The sequence below is a fragment of the Muntiacus reevesi genome, chromosome 10, assembly GCF_963930625.1.
Source record: "Muntiacus reevesi chromosome 10, mMunRee1.1, whole genome shotgun sequence".
In the NCBI taxonomy this organism is placed as follows: Eukaryota; Metazoa; Chordata; class Mammalia; order Artiodactyla; family Cervidae; genus Muntiacus; species Muntiacus reevesi.
Window position 1 is genome coordinate 42103910 of NC_089258.1, and position 14358 is coordinate 42118267.

The 14358-nt window shown below is 54.8% G+C and overlaps 1 protein-coding gene across 4 annotated transcripts in view; it reads left to right on the forward strand.

Moving 5' to 3' along the window:
* Window positions 1-14358, forward strand: part of MYT1L (myelin transcription factor 1 like) — a 129623-nt gene that overhangs the window by 48932 nt on the left and 66333 nt on the right. For all 4 annotated transcript variants that reach the window (XM_065947204.1, XM_065947205.1, XM_065947202.1 and 1 more), the window contains exons 8-12: window positions 419-526; window positions 4328-4539; window positions 7720-7722; window positions 11555-11805; window positions 13999-14232. In XM_065947204.1, coding sequence (XP_065803276.1) covers window positions 419-526; window positions 4328-4539; window positions 7720-7722; window positions 11555-11805; window positions 13999-14232 — 808 coding nt within the window. The remainder of the gene's footprint in view (window positions 1-418; window positions 527-4327; window positions 4540-7719; window positions 7723-11554; window positions 11806-13998; window positions 14233-14358) is intronic.

A 14358-nucleotide genomic window follows, 5' to 3' on the forward strand; every position in this document is an offset into this window, starting at 1 on the left:
CCCCTTCTGGGTCTCTATCTGGAGAGCACACAGCCAGGCTGGTCAGCCTATGTCCACCGTGCTGAGGTCAGCAAATGCCAGAGAGCCCTGCACTTGGGGTTTTCAGGAACCCATCCTACCCAGTGGTCAACTCCCCAGCGAGCATCCCAGAGCGGACACCGCGTCTAAGATTCTGTGTCCCTTGAACGATTCTGCCTCTGTTTTGCCATCCTTGAATAGGGCCGTGTCTTGTGTTCGCGCACGTGACACGGCCATCAGCATGTCTGCTGGAGGTGGGGGGCAAACATGTAAAGCCCTTTCCGGGTTCACTCCATCCCTGAAGTTCAGGAGCCTGTTGCTGCCAGAGGGAGGGTGGGAGGAGGTGATGGGGTCAATGAGGGGGCACTATCGAAGACTCTTAGACCCCCTGTCTTTGCAGCCTTTCCGGATGCCCTATTGCTGCAGCAGAGAAACTGGCAAAGGCCCAGGAAAAGCACCAGAGCTGTGACGTGTCCAAGTCCAACCAGGCCTCCGACCGAGTGCTCAGGTACCAGACGTGCCGTCGGGACCCGTGCATGGCCCTCCCCATGGGACGGGTGCCCGGACGCTGAGGGGTGGCCGTGCTTAGGGGCAGGGCGGGGGAGCCGGTTCAGTTAGGAGATCTCACTGTGGCCACAACCCCCACCCCCAGCTCATCCATCTTCCTTGGGTCTCCCTGAGCCCTGGGAGTGCAGAGGGAGCCATTGCTGGCTCTCCTCTGGCCCTGATGCTCTGGGTTCTGGCTGAAAAGGCAGCTGGAGAATTCATGGGGTACCCCAAGTCACTGCATCTTAATTTGGGGGAGAGGGCAGCACCCCCGCTTCAGCCTTTGAGTTCCAAGGGCGCCCACGTCCAGTGCAGAGAAGCCCTGTCCTCAGATGCCCCAGGAGGTGGGCGGGACGATGCCTCCCATATCGTCATCCCTGCTCAGTGGATGAGGAAACCGGGGGGCAGGGCTCAGAGGACTTACCTGAGGCCTCTCAGTCACTGGCAGTGAAGACGGGGTGGGGGGCAAAGGTCACCTGGTGCCCTCCACTGCGACATTTAGGATGGTTCCTCGGGGGGCAGTGAGGAGGAAGCCCTCGTTTCCCTCAACACTCATTTCCGCGTGGTCCCTTCAAGCCCTCATCCACGTGCAAACTGGTCGACCTCCACATTTGGTCGGGGTCACAGCAGCAGCCTCCGCGTCCTTGTGAGAATCGTGCCGTGATCCCCACAGCTGCTGGTGCCCACGGCGGGGCACACCTGTGCTGGAAGCACTTCTAGCCTGGCACTAAGCATGAGTCCAAGCTGACTCTTGAGGGGCAGGCAGTGAGCATGCATACACACACACACATGCACACATAAAAGCACACGTGTGCACACACTCGCACATCTGCACACACACACACGCTTGTGCACACATACCCACACGTACACTCACACTACACACGACACACACAGAAACACTCGCACATCACACACACACACGTGCACGCTTGTGCACACATACCCACACGTACACTCACACTACACACGACACACACAGAAACACTCGCACATCTGCACACACACACACGCTTGTGCACACATACCCACACATACCCTCATACCACACACGACACACACAGAAACACACTTGCACACACAGCGCACACTTGTGCACACATACCCACACGTACCCTCACACCACGCATGACACACACAGAAACACACATGCACATGCACAGAGACGCCTGCACACACCCACGTTTGCACAGACACGCACACACACATGCACAGACATGCACACCCACCTACACACACCTGCATGCACAGAGAAAGATGCACACCCACCTACCCAGTTAGAGATACACTCACACAGATACACACACATACACACACGCATGCAATTTTGCTTCTGTTAAATTATTTCTTTGGGATAAATCACCTGGAAAAAATCACTAGGCAAACGATACAAACACCTCCCTGGTTTTGTCATGTATTACTTCCCATTTTCCTGAAAGGATTTTACCATAGTCATTAAACTCCTTTTTATCTCTCAATAGAAAAGTTAAAATCTTTACAGAAAATGAGAAATGCTTCACTGGACAGAAATAAGAAAATAAAAACCTTCTCTGATCCTCCTATTTAGAGAGAAAGCGCAGTAAATTCTGGGGTGCGCCCCTCTAGGCCTTTCTCCTCGAGGTCACTGCCCACCTCACTTGTCCCCAAGTGCCCGTGACTCACCCCGCTTACAGGTGCGGCCACACCAAAGGCGTCCCTCCCCGAGGACTGCTCAGCGTGACGGCCCCCACGGCAGAACACATTTGGGAAGGAGTGATTAATCCGAGGAGAGTTTGAGCAGAGGGAGAGATTGGGGCGGAGGGCTTCTGTTGAGGCCCCTCCCCTTGCACAGGCCCCCCCAGGGCTGGACAGAGCCCATGCCCACCTCCCTCCCCCCGTCCTGGGCTCAGCTCCAAGCTTGCCTTTCACTGAGGCACTCGCTGGCCCCTGGGCACGGATGAGACACATGGGAAGTGGCAGGCGTCGCCTCGCTCAGAGAGAGGACTCCTTTGTGACCCTGAGCCCGGGCCCCTTTCTCCACGTAGAGTGACGGGAAGCCACGCCAACTGACAGTGAAGCCGAAAGCCCTGGGCCAGCCCTTCTGCAGCGATGGCCTTCCCCCGCCTTGGGCTAGCAGTGAAGAGGCAGAATGGGGACAGGCCTGGGGGCAGAAGCACCCTCCATGGTGCGGGAGGCACTGGGCTGGCCAGGCTGGGCTCAGCTCTGCACCCCAAGGGCGCAACTCGGCGCTGTTGCCCCAGCTGTGAGCGGGTCTGGGGGACCTGGGCCATCCACGTCACTTCACGTTCCTCGAATGTCTTCACTCAGGGGCCGCTCGTTCAGGGCGGCAGGGGAACAAGAAGACAGGAAGGAAGGGAGAGAATTTCAACCTACGATCGTTCAGCTACTTATGCTTTTAAGAGCCTTCAGGCAGGGGGTCTGACAGGTCCTTGAGACTTAGGTGAGGGCTACAGTCCTGCCCAAGCTCCCCCCCGACCCCTGTCTCAGGCCCCCAGCACCTGCTCCGTTTTGTCACCAAATGTCCCTCCTCGATGCCTCTGCTCCAGCACACCCGCCCTCAGAGCTGGTCCTACCTCCTCGGGGTTTAAGGGTCAAGCCTTCCAGGCCTACGTCCTTTGTCCTGGACGAGTGGACAGTCCCAGCCTGGGCCCACCCGCTCCGCCTCCTCTGCCCCCAGAGATGCACTGGGCTTTCTTGCTCCTTATCGTTCAATGTTCCTGGTGTCTTTCCTGCCCCATCCCGGATCTTAACCTTGACAAACACCACCTTCTCCCTTAAAACTGAATGGACTTTCATGGCCCCGAGGGGTCCTCCATTCCCCAGGACTCTGAGAGCCCTTGGGCTCCTAAAACAAGATCACAGTCCAGGTGACATTTGAAGGCAAGGCCTAGGCTTTCGTTCATTTATGACCCACCCCACTGCCTGCTCAAATGCCCCAAATAATAGACATTTAACTAATTGTTACATCTTTTTGGTGATTTGAGAAGTAAATAAACTAAATTAATGACATCAAAGTAAATGTGTTGGTGATTTGATAGATAAACTTGTTAACATACGGAGAAGTTTGGGGCAGAAAGTCTAAGAGAATTCTCTGCACCAATTTCCTGCAAATCTAAATGGACACACGAAACACAAATAGAATATTCATGAATATGTAACAGAGTTCTTCTATTTAGACATTTTCTTCCATCATGTAGAAAAATGAATGACTACTAGGTGCCAACCTTGAAAGTGCACATTAATATTTGTCAGAACTCATCAAGACGTGTTCCATTGTATTGTCCAGCTGAATACATGTCTATGTAGCATCTTCTCCATCCACATCCTTGAGAGTATTTCTCTCACTTCCTCATATTTTGTTAAGGGAGCTTCTTCTCTCGATTCACCATGCGTGACGCTTGCAACACTGTCTGAAAGTCCCACAAAACAGGGATCTGAGATCCCTTCCCACATTCACTTTGCATTCTCTTCTCCACACTTTCTTAGACTCTGGAAAGAAAAAAAAAAAACAGGGCAAAAAGTTAAGTATTTTATTTTCTGTCCTTTTTATTTCCAAAAAGTCGGCATCTTGGCAGAAGCCGGTTTGATGTTGTATCATTACAGCATGCTTGGCTTTTTCTCAAGAAAACAGAATTGGGATTTTAGTGCAATATTCCGGTTCCTTAACGCAGCTAAGAAACAAGATGTTCTCGTTTTAAGATGAACCGCGTCTCATGCGTGGCCATGAGAAAGCAAGCTGTCCATTCTCTCTCTTTGCTTCCAGGCCCATGTGCTTTGTAAAGCAGCTGGAGATCCCACACTACGGCTACAGAAACAACGTGCCCACCACCACGCCTCGCTCCAACTTGGCCAAAGAGCTGGAGAAATATTCCAAGACTTCGTTTGAGTACAACACATACGACAGCCATACTTATGGCAAGCGGGCCATAGCTCCCAAGGTGCAAACCAGGGACATATCCCCCAAAGGATTCGATGGTAGGAGGTGCACCCTCTTCTACATGAGCGTCACGCTTGCCGTTGATAATGTTGTTGTTGTGCATTTCCATTGCCTACAAACCGACCGAGCATGGGGTCGCTCGCTGGGCACCAAGGAAAGCACGCCCGCGGCCTAGGCGGGTTTCCTGCGGCCCCAGGTACCCGCGGGCGTGGGCAAGCAGGCCCTGGGAGAGGGCGGGGGGCGGGGCGGGAGGGAGACCCCTTCCCCATCATCCCCAGGGCAGAGCGTCATCCAGGCGCCGGCAGGCAGTGGAGACAGACAGCCGTGGGCTCGTCTGCTCCACGGCGCTGCTGAGACGTGTCCTCATCTCCACCAGCTTCCTCTGACAGACACCCCGACACAGACAAAACCAGGAGAGCCGGGGTATCCGCCCAGAGCTCCTGGTCCTTCTGAGAGTTCTCTGCTCCCTGCCTGTTCTCCAGTCAGGATGCATGGTGCATTCATTGGGGAGATGCTTTAATTCTGATGTCCATGGCTGCACCCCAGACCAGCTGAATCTGACTCCCCAGAGGTGGTCCCTGTGGGCAGCATTTTTAAAAGTCACCAGTGAATCTAACATGCAGCTTCCGCGGGCCCCGCCAGCCTTCCTCCAGCAGGCTCGGGCCCCAGGGTGGGGCCTGGGGGGCGTCCTGTCCTGGCTTTGTGACCCTGTCACTGGCCTCGCTCGTGGAGCCCATGAAGTAGGTAAACGTATGCTTCACGGGGAAAGATCGTTTCTTTTCACTCGTGTATATCTGAACCCACAAGAAGGGGTGCAAACTCTAAACAGGCTAGTTCCCGTGTCATCACAGAGCTAATTTGGTAAGTAATTGAAGCACAGAGGGGAGACTGCGTTCCGTGACTTTCCGTATCTATCTAACCACATTTCTATTTTCAGTTCTGGGATATATGGACTTAGTTGGCAGATGTTACCGATGGGGACGTGGGCTGTGTACGCTGGGTGATTTAGGAGTCTTATCTTGGCATTCTTCACCAGAGGCCAGGAGAGAGGGTTTGGAAGATTTCAGAGCAGTTCTCTGAAAAAGATATTTAATTAAACTCACTGCACACCAAAAAAATCCATTTAAATTGAATGCTTGGGGAGTTCCAAAACCTTTTCACAATTCCATATGAGTTGCTGCACATTTTTCTACATTATTTTAGTCATTCTTTATGTTAATAGCAATTAATTTGCATGGTGAGTGAAATATAACATTTCTTTGATGTATCTCAGATTGATTACCCTTGCGTGTATCAATTCTAAATACATAGGAACAAAGATGGAAGTAGAGAAAAGGGAGTGGCTTAGGGTATAACATAATAATTGAGGGTTTTGTAGTAATAATTTGCTAATTTCAGGCTTTGTTATGACTTCATTCATTTGATGCAAATGAGGGATCTGAAGAACTTAGATTCTTCAGACCACACCACTGAGGTCTGTGCTTGTAGGGTCCCAGTTCACTGACGCTTTAGGGCCTGGTGGCCGCGTCTGCACACAGCCTGTTGCTGCTGTCCTGCGAGACCCGATTTCCTGTCCTTTCCATTGCGCTGTTCTGGTTGGATCTGGTGAAGGCATGGCCAGGGTCACCATGCCCTTTCTCAGCCCTTCCTTTTAGGAGCTGAGTGGGAACAGACACATGAATCCTCCCGCGTGGTGGTTTGCTTGAAAGCAGAGGGAGCGATTGTTCCAGCCTGCTGGCTGACTAGGTGTGGCTCAGCCAACAAGGCTGCGAGGGGAACCTACACATGTTAGTATCGTTCGCCCCCAGAAAAGACCCCTGCTGTTGCCCTGCTCTTCAGCTGATCCCCAAATTAAAAGAACACAGAAGAGACACTTCAGCGCCAAGTCTTCTAGAAACTGAGGGAAAGGGAAAGGCAGCCTTCATGGCATGACCGGCATCTGCAGTCGCCCCCAAGAGAGCTGTCTCCAAGACTTGCTCCAGGTGCACAATGGCTGGGCCACTGCCCCCAGAGACTGGAATGAGCCTCCTGGGAGGGGGGAGGGGAGCATAACGCCTGGGAGCAGGGGTCAGGTCTGGGTGCGCGGAGGCTGGAAAAGCAGGACTCTTGCCCCAGGCTCTGGGGTCGTCCCTCACATCCCACCAGCCCTGACCAAGAACAGTCAACAAACATCGATTTATTCACCCGCGTTCTTCCAGACACTCAGGAGTAGCTGTGTGTCTCATCTACCCGTCTGTCTATCCCTCTCTCTCTCCATCCATCCATCCATGGGCCCACCTATATACCCATCATCCATCCATCATTTTCTTCCTCTTCTTTGTAGCAAGCTTCAAGGAAGAGACTGTGGGTTATAGAAGACAGTGAAACACACCCAGGCACAGTGAACCAAGGTGTCCATGCTGCCTGAAGGAATCAGCATGAGTTTTACCAAAGTGGTGAATTTTAAACTTGATTGTGAGTGGAAATTACCAGAAGGCAGGAAATGCACGAGTGAGTGGAAGCTGCCGGCTGGCCAGCAAGGCAGGACTTGAGACGCGGGAGAGAAGGGAGAGGACGACCCAGAGGCGGTGAGGAGACGACTTTGTGTCGTCTGCCTCCGGGCGGAGCACACCGACCTCTGACATCCCCAGCGGGAGTGATACAGGAGGGAGCCCTGCCCCTGGCCGGGGTCTCCCCGCCTCCCCCGAGGCCTGTTTATGGTGAGCTAAGAATGGCATTTCCACTGTAAAATAGATGGGGGAGAAACAAAAGAAGAATTCAAATTTCAGTGCTCAGAAGCAGTTTTCCTCATCTGTGTGATGGTGGCTGTTTCCCAGGACAACAACGTGCAGTGCCATCAAAGGCCTCGTGACTGCCAAGCCTCCACCACTGCCAGGCCCTTCGCAGAAAAAGTTTCCGACTGGGTCTAAGCCATCCCACTGTGTCTCTGGGCAGTTTATCACCACCCTCAGGCTTTGTTAAAACCCTACACTCTCAGCCCCGCGTGGGCCCCTCTCGTGAGCCGCCCTCTGGGTTATTCCCAACTTTCACGTTCTCCCTCCCATCCTTAAACCACTCTCTGTTCAGGAAATCCACTCTGAATTATCTCTGGACGAACTGATGCTGAAGCTGAAGCTCCAATACTTTGGCCACCTGATGTGAACAGCCAGCTCATTGGAAAAGACCCTGATGCTGGGAAAGATTGAAGGCGGGAGGAGAAGGGGACGACAGAGGATGAGATGGTTGGATGGCATCACCGACTCAGTGGACATGAGTTTGAGGAAAGTAAGGGAGATGGAGAAGGACAGAGGAGCCTAGTGTGCTGCAGGCCGCGGGGCTGCAAAGAGTCAGACACAGCTCGCAGCTGAATAACAGCTGCTCTTCAAAGGCCTTGTCTCTGATCTGCCCACCTCCCCATCGCCTGCCCGCCCCGGCCCAGGCCTCATCACTGGCGTAGGGAGGGCCCCGTGGGCGAGCCCTCCTGTGCCTCCAGGTCCCATCCTCTGGGTCAGGCCTTCCTGCCTCCACCTCCACCTCCAGGTCAGCCTCTCCTTGGAAGACCTGCCTCCACATTCTTCGGCCCCCCACACTCACCTCCGCCTCCAGGAGCTTCTTCCCCAGTCATATCCTCAGGACAGATTGTGCCTGGACTCAGCAGCCTGCCCCCAGCCTCCGCAGACCTGCTCGTGCACAAGGAGAGGTCCAGGCCTCCCCCTGCAGCTCTGGGTCCCACGTCCCATCTCCCGAGACCCGAAGCCCACCCCCACCCCCACGGCGGGTGCAGCCTGGACAGACAGAAGCTGGGCAGATGGTACCCAGAGGGAGTGAGCAGGCGGGAGACCACCAAGAATCCAGCCCCGGTTTAGACGTGATACACCATAAACCACGTGAGCAAACTGCCTTCGGGAGGCGCCGCTGTTCCCCTGAGGACTCTGCATCCGCGTCTCGGCTTATGGGAAAGCATAGCCAGGAACCCACATGACGTCTGGGAGTCAGGGCTACAAATTAGGGGGTGCAGACCCCTGAATCCACCCAGAACTGACGGGGGCACAGGCCCAACCAGGGGGCGGATCCTCAGGAAGCATATCTCCCGTCTGTGTTCCATTTTGCCTGCTTTTCACAGAAATTCAGATCGGAAGGCCACAGTGATCTACTCCCTACAGAAAACGATAGTTCAGAAGGGCGACGCACCCACGTCGAAAGAGTCTTTTAGGCAGATAGACTAAATTGGAAGGTGGCTGGTTGTTCTTCTAAATCATCATCTTTAATCACTGTAAACCCCAACCTGTTTTTCCTTTTCCTGCGCAAGAGGGCAGGGCACTTGAGATGTTTCTCAGCACGGAGTAAGATCAGGTGGACTTCTCATGTTGTAAATGAGAGGGCCTCTCTCTGGTGTAGAAGCTGTTCTGTCTCCTAAGTTCAAGGATGTGCTGGCATCTGAGGAACATGAATGCGTTTGTTTGCGGGTTGATTGGGAAAAACTTTGATTGAAAATAGCTTTGTCAAAAGAAAAAGAAAGTTTTGACTTGGTTAAAGTGGAAGGGGGGCTGTCCCAGGGCTGGGAGCGAGGCAGAGTTGCCCCTGCTCTGTGGCACCCCCTGGTGTCCACGCAGTGAGCCCCAGAAGCTCTGAGCGTGCTGTGGTTCAGTTGCTAAGTCCTAGCCCAGTCTTTGCGACCCCGTGGACTGCGGCACGCCAGGCTACCCTATCCTTCGCTGTCTCCTGAAGTTTGTTCAGATTCATGTCCGTTGAGGTAGTGATGCCATCTGACCATCTCACCCTCTGCCGCCCTCTTCTCCTTTTGCCTTCGATCTTTCCCAGCAGCAGGGGCTTTTCCAATGAGTCGGCTGTTCGTGTGATTGGTCATAAAGATTACTGACACTAACAGCTTTGTAAATATTTTACAAATAGGAAATAATGCTAAAACCAAAGAGCTTCATTATCCGAGAGACTTGAAGTACACAGACTCTTATTTGCATTAGGAGCAAAGAATGCATGATTGATGGCCCGCGGTGAAAGGATGCTTGTGAAACAAATGTTCTCTTCGCCTTCCTTCTGGGTCATGTGAGCTGACGGGCGCATCAATAAATTGTCCAGTTCCATCAGCTGCTAAAATTCTGGATGAGGCCCATCAGCTTGGCATAATCCAGGGGAAGTGGAGTCTTTTGATTTGAATATTTGGTAAAGTCAGTGCCTTTTACCAGAAGTTGCGGAGTGCAGTCTGTTGCCTAGACACACGTATGCTGTTTACTTTCTTTTGGAAACTGAAATCCCCTCATTGCAAAACAAAACTTTTTCCCTTATTTATGTGGACCATGTTTGTTTTCCTGAACCAGTGTCTAACCCTCACTAGGGAAAAAAGAAAAAAAAAAATCTCTCCTAAGTGGTATTTCATTCCCCCCCCCCCCAGTTTTTATATTCCCGTTTTTATAACAAAATTGTAAACGATGTGAAGCCACAAACTTGAGTCCTTTCGGCGAGGCTCGTGAGCTGCCGAGCGGCCGCTGCCCTGGCTTGTTTACAGAGCCCACTGGGGTGCCCTGCGCGGCCCCCGCCTCCCCGCCTGTGCTCGGGGGGGACCACAGCCCCCGTGCTGTCCGCTGCACTGAGCAGGTGTGCTCACGGGGGAGAGGAGAAGGGCAGGCACCCGCACAAGTGTGAGGACTGGTCCTCGGGCTTGACTGAGTCCGATGAGCAGGACGCAAGTTGTTCCTCCACTGGGCGGGTGTGAGGGTGTGGAACTGGGCCCAGGCCCCGGCGCGGGGCTGCAACAAGGCCGGCAGCTTCCCTGAGGCGGCTGCATGCTCACAAGCCTCCCCCCGCCACGTCCTTGGGGTCAGGAAAACTCAGTCTTACTTCCCAGGTCGAAAGGTGTCAGTGGTGAAAGTCGGTGCTTTCACTTGTGTGGGAACAGGGTGCTTTGGGGCAGCTCTGGGGGTGCTGTGATGACCAGCAGTGTTGACTGATCACGTGGTCACTTGCTGACCACACCTGGGCGGGCGCCAGGTTGCAGACACGAGAATGGCAATGCTGAGGACAGGGGAGCAGCGTCCCCTCCCTCTTTCAGAAGAGGTGACTTGTCTGCCAGAATGATCTTGATGGGGCTCTCGCGTGCACACAGGCAGCCTTGAGCAGGGCTGGAGCCCCCTCTGGGCTCCCCCTGCAGCTTGGCCTCTGTTGGGGTGACGGCTGAGCTCCCTGCAGGAGGGGCCTGTGCCCTGTGAAGGAGCTGACCCTGCAGTCAGCTCTCCTGGCGCCCTCGGGGCTCCCCTCTGAGTAATTCCCGCCCCCTCTGCAGGCTCAGGCGAGCTGCTGACTCCTAAGCAAAGGGCATCCTGTGTCTTTAATGACCCGGGCACATCCTAATCAGTCATTCATCGGTCACCTTCCCGTCCTTGCGCTAAAGGAGGTGCAAACAGCTCCGGAAGCCACCCTTGCCCTGTGGGCCCGAATGGGTGGTTGGGAGGCTGGTTGCTCAGGCAGATCCCGGAGGGAAGCTGGTGGCTGGGATGCACACGAGGGCGGAGCGGCAGGGCCCGCCCTTCCCAAAGCGCAGGTGCTGGCAGATTCACAAGAGCCTTCCCTGGGCATCTGGGCCACCTGCACAGGTCAGGGCGCCCCAAAGGGCTGCTGCGGCCCCTCCGGGCGGGACAGGCCATCCAGTCTCTAGAGGGATGCGTGGGCTGCAGGGTCCCCGTCTGCCCGTGAGAGTAGATGAGCAGCCGTAACAGGAGCCAACCTTGGGCTGTGGTCAGGCTGGTGCGGGCCGCGCCTCGGTGGCCGCGCCCGAAGCAGGGCTGGCCTTTAAGGGATCAGTTCCAAAGCGCCCCTGCCCTGGCCCCCTGCTTGAGAGCCTCGGCGCTCTTCCGGCGGGCTCCCGGCTCCGCCCACACAATGGGAAAGAAGGAAAAAGCAGGAAAAGCCAGGCTTCTTTCGGGAATTAGCTGGTGGGCAGGCGCCCTGTCCCCCTGGGGACCGACGCACAGGTGCGGGCGGCGGGTGGCGCGGGGAGCGCTTCTGCGGCCGCGGGCCTGGGCGGAGCCCCCGAGTCACCGCGGCGCGCTGTCTCCGCAGCGAAGCGGTACTGCAAGGACGCCAGCCCCAGCAGCAGCACCACCAGCAGCTACGCGCCCAGCAGCAGCAGCAACCTGAGCTGCGGCGGCGGCAGCAGCGCCAGCAGCACGTGCAGCAAGAGCAGCTTCGACTACACGCACGACGTGGAGGCCGCGCACATGGCGGCCACGGCCATCCTCAACCTGTCCACGCGCTGCCGCGAGATGCCGCAGAACCTGTCCACCAAGCCGCAGGACCTGTGCGCCGCGAGGGTACGGGCGGGGCGCGCCTGGCGGGGCGGGGCCTCGGCCCCCCCCACCCTCACCTCCCGTCCCTGCCGCCCCGACCCCGAGGCCCCCCTCGCAGACGCCCGCGCAGACCGCCCTTTCCCGGCTCTGCTCCGAGGAAGCCTGAGTGCGCACGGCCCAGGGGACACATTTTCCAGTCCAGTCTTTCAGATTCACCTGTGCATTTAGGAGCACCGCCCTTCCCCCTTCTAGGACCCACACCACGCTCCCCTCCTGCCGATCCCGAGAGCAGCACGGAGACTAGGAACCTCCAGGGGCCTTGCGCCCCGGCCCTTAATCAAAGGAGGGTGTGCAGCGCCGCGGGCGGAGGCCGCCGCGGGAGGGCTGGACTGCGCCCTCCAGCCCAGAGCTGGGGAACAAAGAAAGGGCAAAAATCCCGTTTCCCCGCGGGCTCCCAGCCAAGCAATTACAGTCAGCTTCCATTAGTTCAGAACACCACAGATGACAAAACGGTGAGCAGGGCCAGGGCGGGTCCTCGTCGACCGGCTCCCGGCAGGAGGGGGAACCGCGCGGCCCCGCCGCGCCCGGAGCTGCCCAGAGAGGCCGCCAGGCGGCCAGGGCCCGGGCGCGAGCTCCCCTCTCCAGAACAAAGGGCCGCCTCGTCGCCCAGCTCTGCTGGGCACGCTCCTGAGCGCACCACACTGACCGTAGTTGTTAGAAATAGGTGTAATTTGTGTGAATGGAGAAAGGTCAGTAATTTTATGTCTTGCAAATGCTTTCTTCTCTATTAATATTTTTATTCCTGGATTTTGGAGGAGTGTCAGGGGCATGCAATTTCCATGATCAGGGCTGCTAAAATGCCAGGCTGCCATGGAGGAAATTCTGTGGCAAGGGGAAAACAAAAGACAATAACCCTTTCGAGGTTTTGTGTGTGTGTATGTGTGTGTGTGTTTTCGCTTTATTAAATATTAACTAAGACCGAGGGAATTACAGTCCGACATGATGAAGGCTGTATTAGTCTGAAAGCTGGAAACCAGAGGTGCACTTTGACAAGGGTTCAGGCAGAATAATACGCTGGGATTTACCCCGGTAACAGCCCAGAGGCGGAGGCTGGTTCCAAGCACCTTCCCTCTGCTCTTACATCCCGAGGAAAGAGATGCCAGACGTCTGAGTAGGCAGCGGCGTTCATGCCAGCTCTGACATCAAATTGCTCAAGAGAGTATGACTCTTTGGGGGAAAAAATGGAGGATTGTCGGGGGTATTTTGATTTTTTTTTCCTCTGTCCTCCATCTGCCCTTCCTTCTCTCCCCATTCCCGAGAGGAAGATTCTCAGGGATTCTTGATCTGTTTAAAGCATCAAAACGAAAAGAAACCTCTCACCCTGCACCCCTTCGGCTTTTGCAAAGCTGGGTGACTAAATTGCAGGTTTGCTGACCCTTAGAGCAGGTCAGCCGCGATCACTGCTGTGGAAGCATGTTGTACTGTGGTTGCACATTTCCCTGCCTTAAAATAGAAAATCCTCTTCATCAGGTATGATAAGGTTTTGTATTGGAAAGTAAGTTCTGTGTGGAGGGATTTGTTTTGTTTTGTTCACTACTATATTCCCAGAGTCTGTACCTGGTAGGACTCAATTTGATCCCACCGCCCCCCCTCCAAGAAAAGGAAATAAATTATAGTTCCTCTCCTCCATCCCTCTAAATTCTTGTATTTTCTTCATCTCCAAGTCTGGGAGTATTAGCATCAGTGAAACTAAAAGACAATTTTAAATCTGTGTACATTTTTACGTATAGATGTATAATTTGTACACACTTCCATTTCTGACCTCTTAAGAGGTCTTTGAACTCTGATAGAATTGAAATCAGGCACTTGTTTTTCTTCTGGTGAGGCTTATTTCTAAAAGCAGAGACATATTAGGGAAAAAAGATACAGATCTATGATAGTTAAGTGATAGAGAGATGATAGATTCGTGGATAAGAGACAAGAGAGATTGAGAGGTGGTCCATAGGTAAGCGGACAGATGGATGCCCTGTGCTCCTGTCAGCCAGTTCCACAGCCACGCGTGGAGAGCAGAACTGGTGAGGGGACCACTTCTGCTCACCTGGGGAGCTTCTGAGAGTGAGACTGCCGTGAGGAGTTTCCAGCTTGACCTCTGTCCTGGCGAAAGGGCTGTGGTCCGAGGGAAGACGCGCTCGGTCACCGTGTCCTTCTGTCTCGCAGAACCCTGACATGGAGGTGGATGAGAACGGGACCCTGGACCTGAGCATGAACAAACAGCGGCCGCGGGAAGGATGCTGCCCGATCCTGACGCCCCTGGAGCCCATGTCCCCCCAGCAGGCAGTGGTGAGCAGCCGGTGCTTCCAGCTGAGTGAGGGGGACTGCTGGGACCTGCCCGTGGACTACACCAAGATGAAGCCCCGCAGGATGGACGAGGACGAGTCCAAAGAGATCACCGTACGTCCCTTTCGTGGACCCCCCAGCCCCGCCCACCCAGTCCACCAAGCGGGCGCCACTGAGGGAAAATGCCCTGGGTGCACACCTTAGCGAAAATGGTCTTTTCCCTTTTAGCTGACTGGAGCT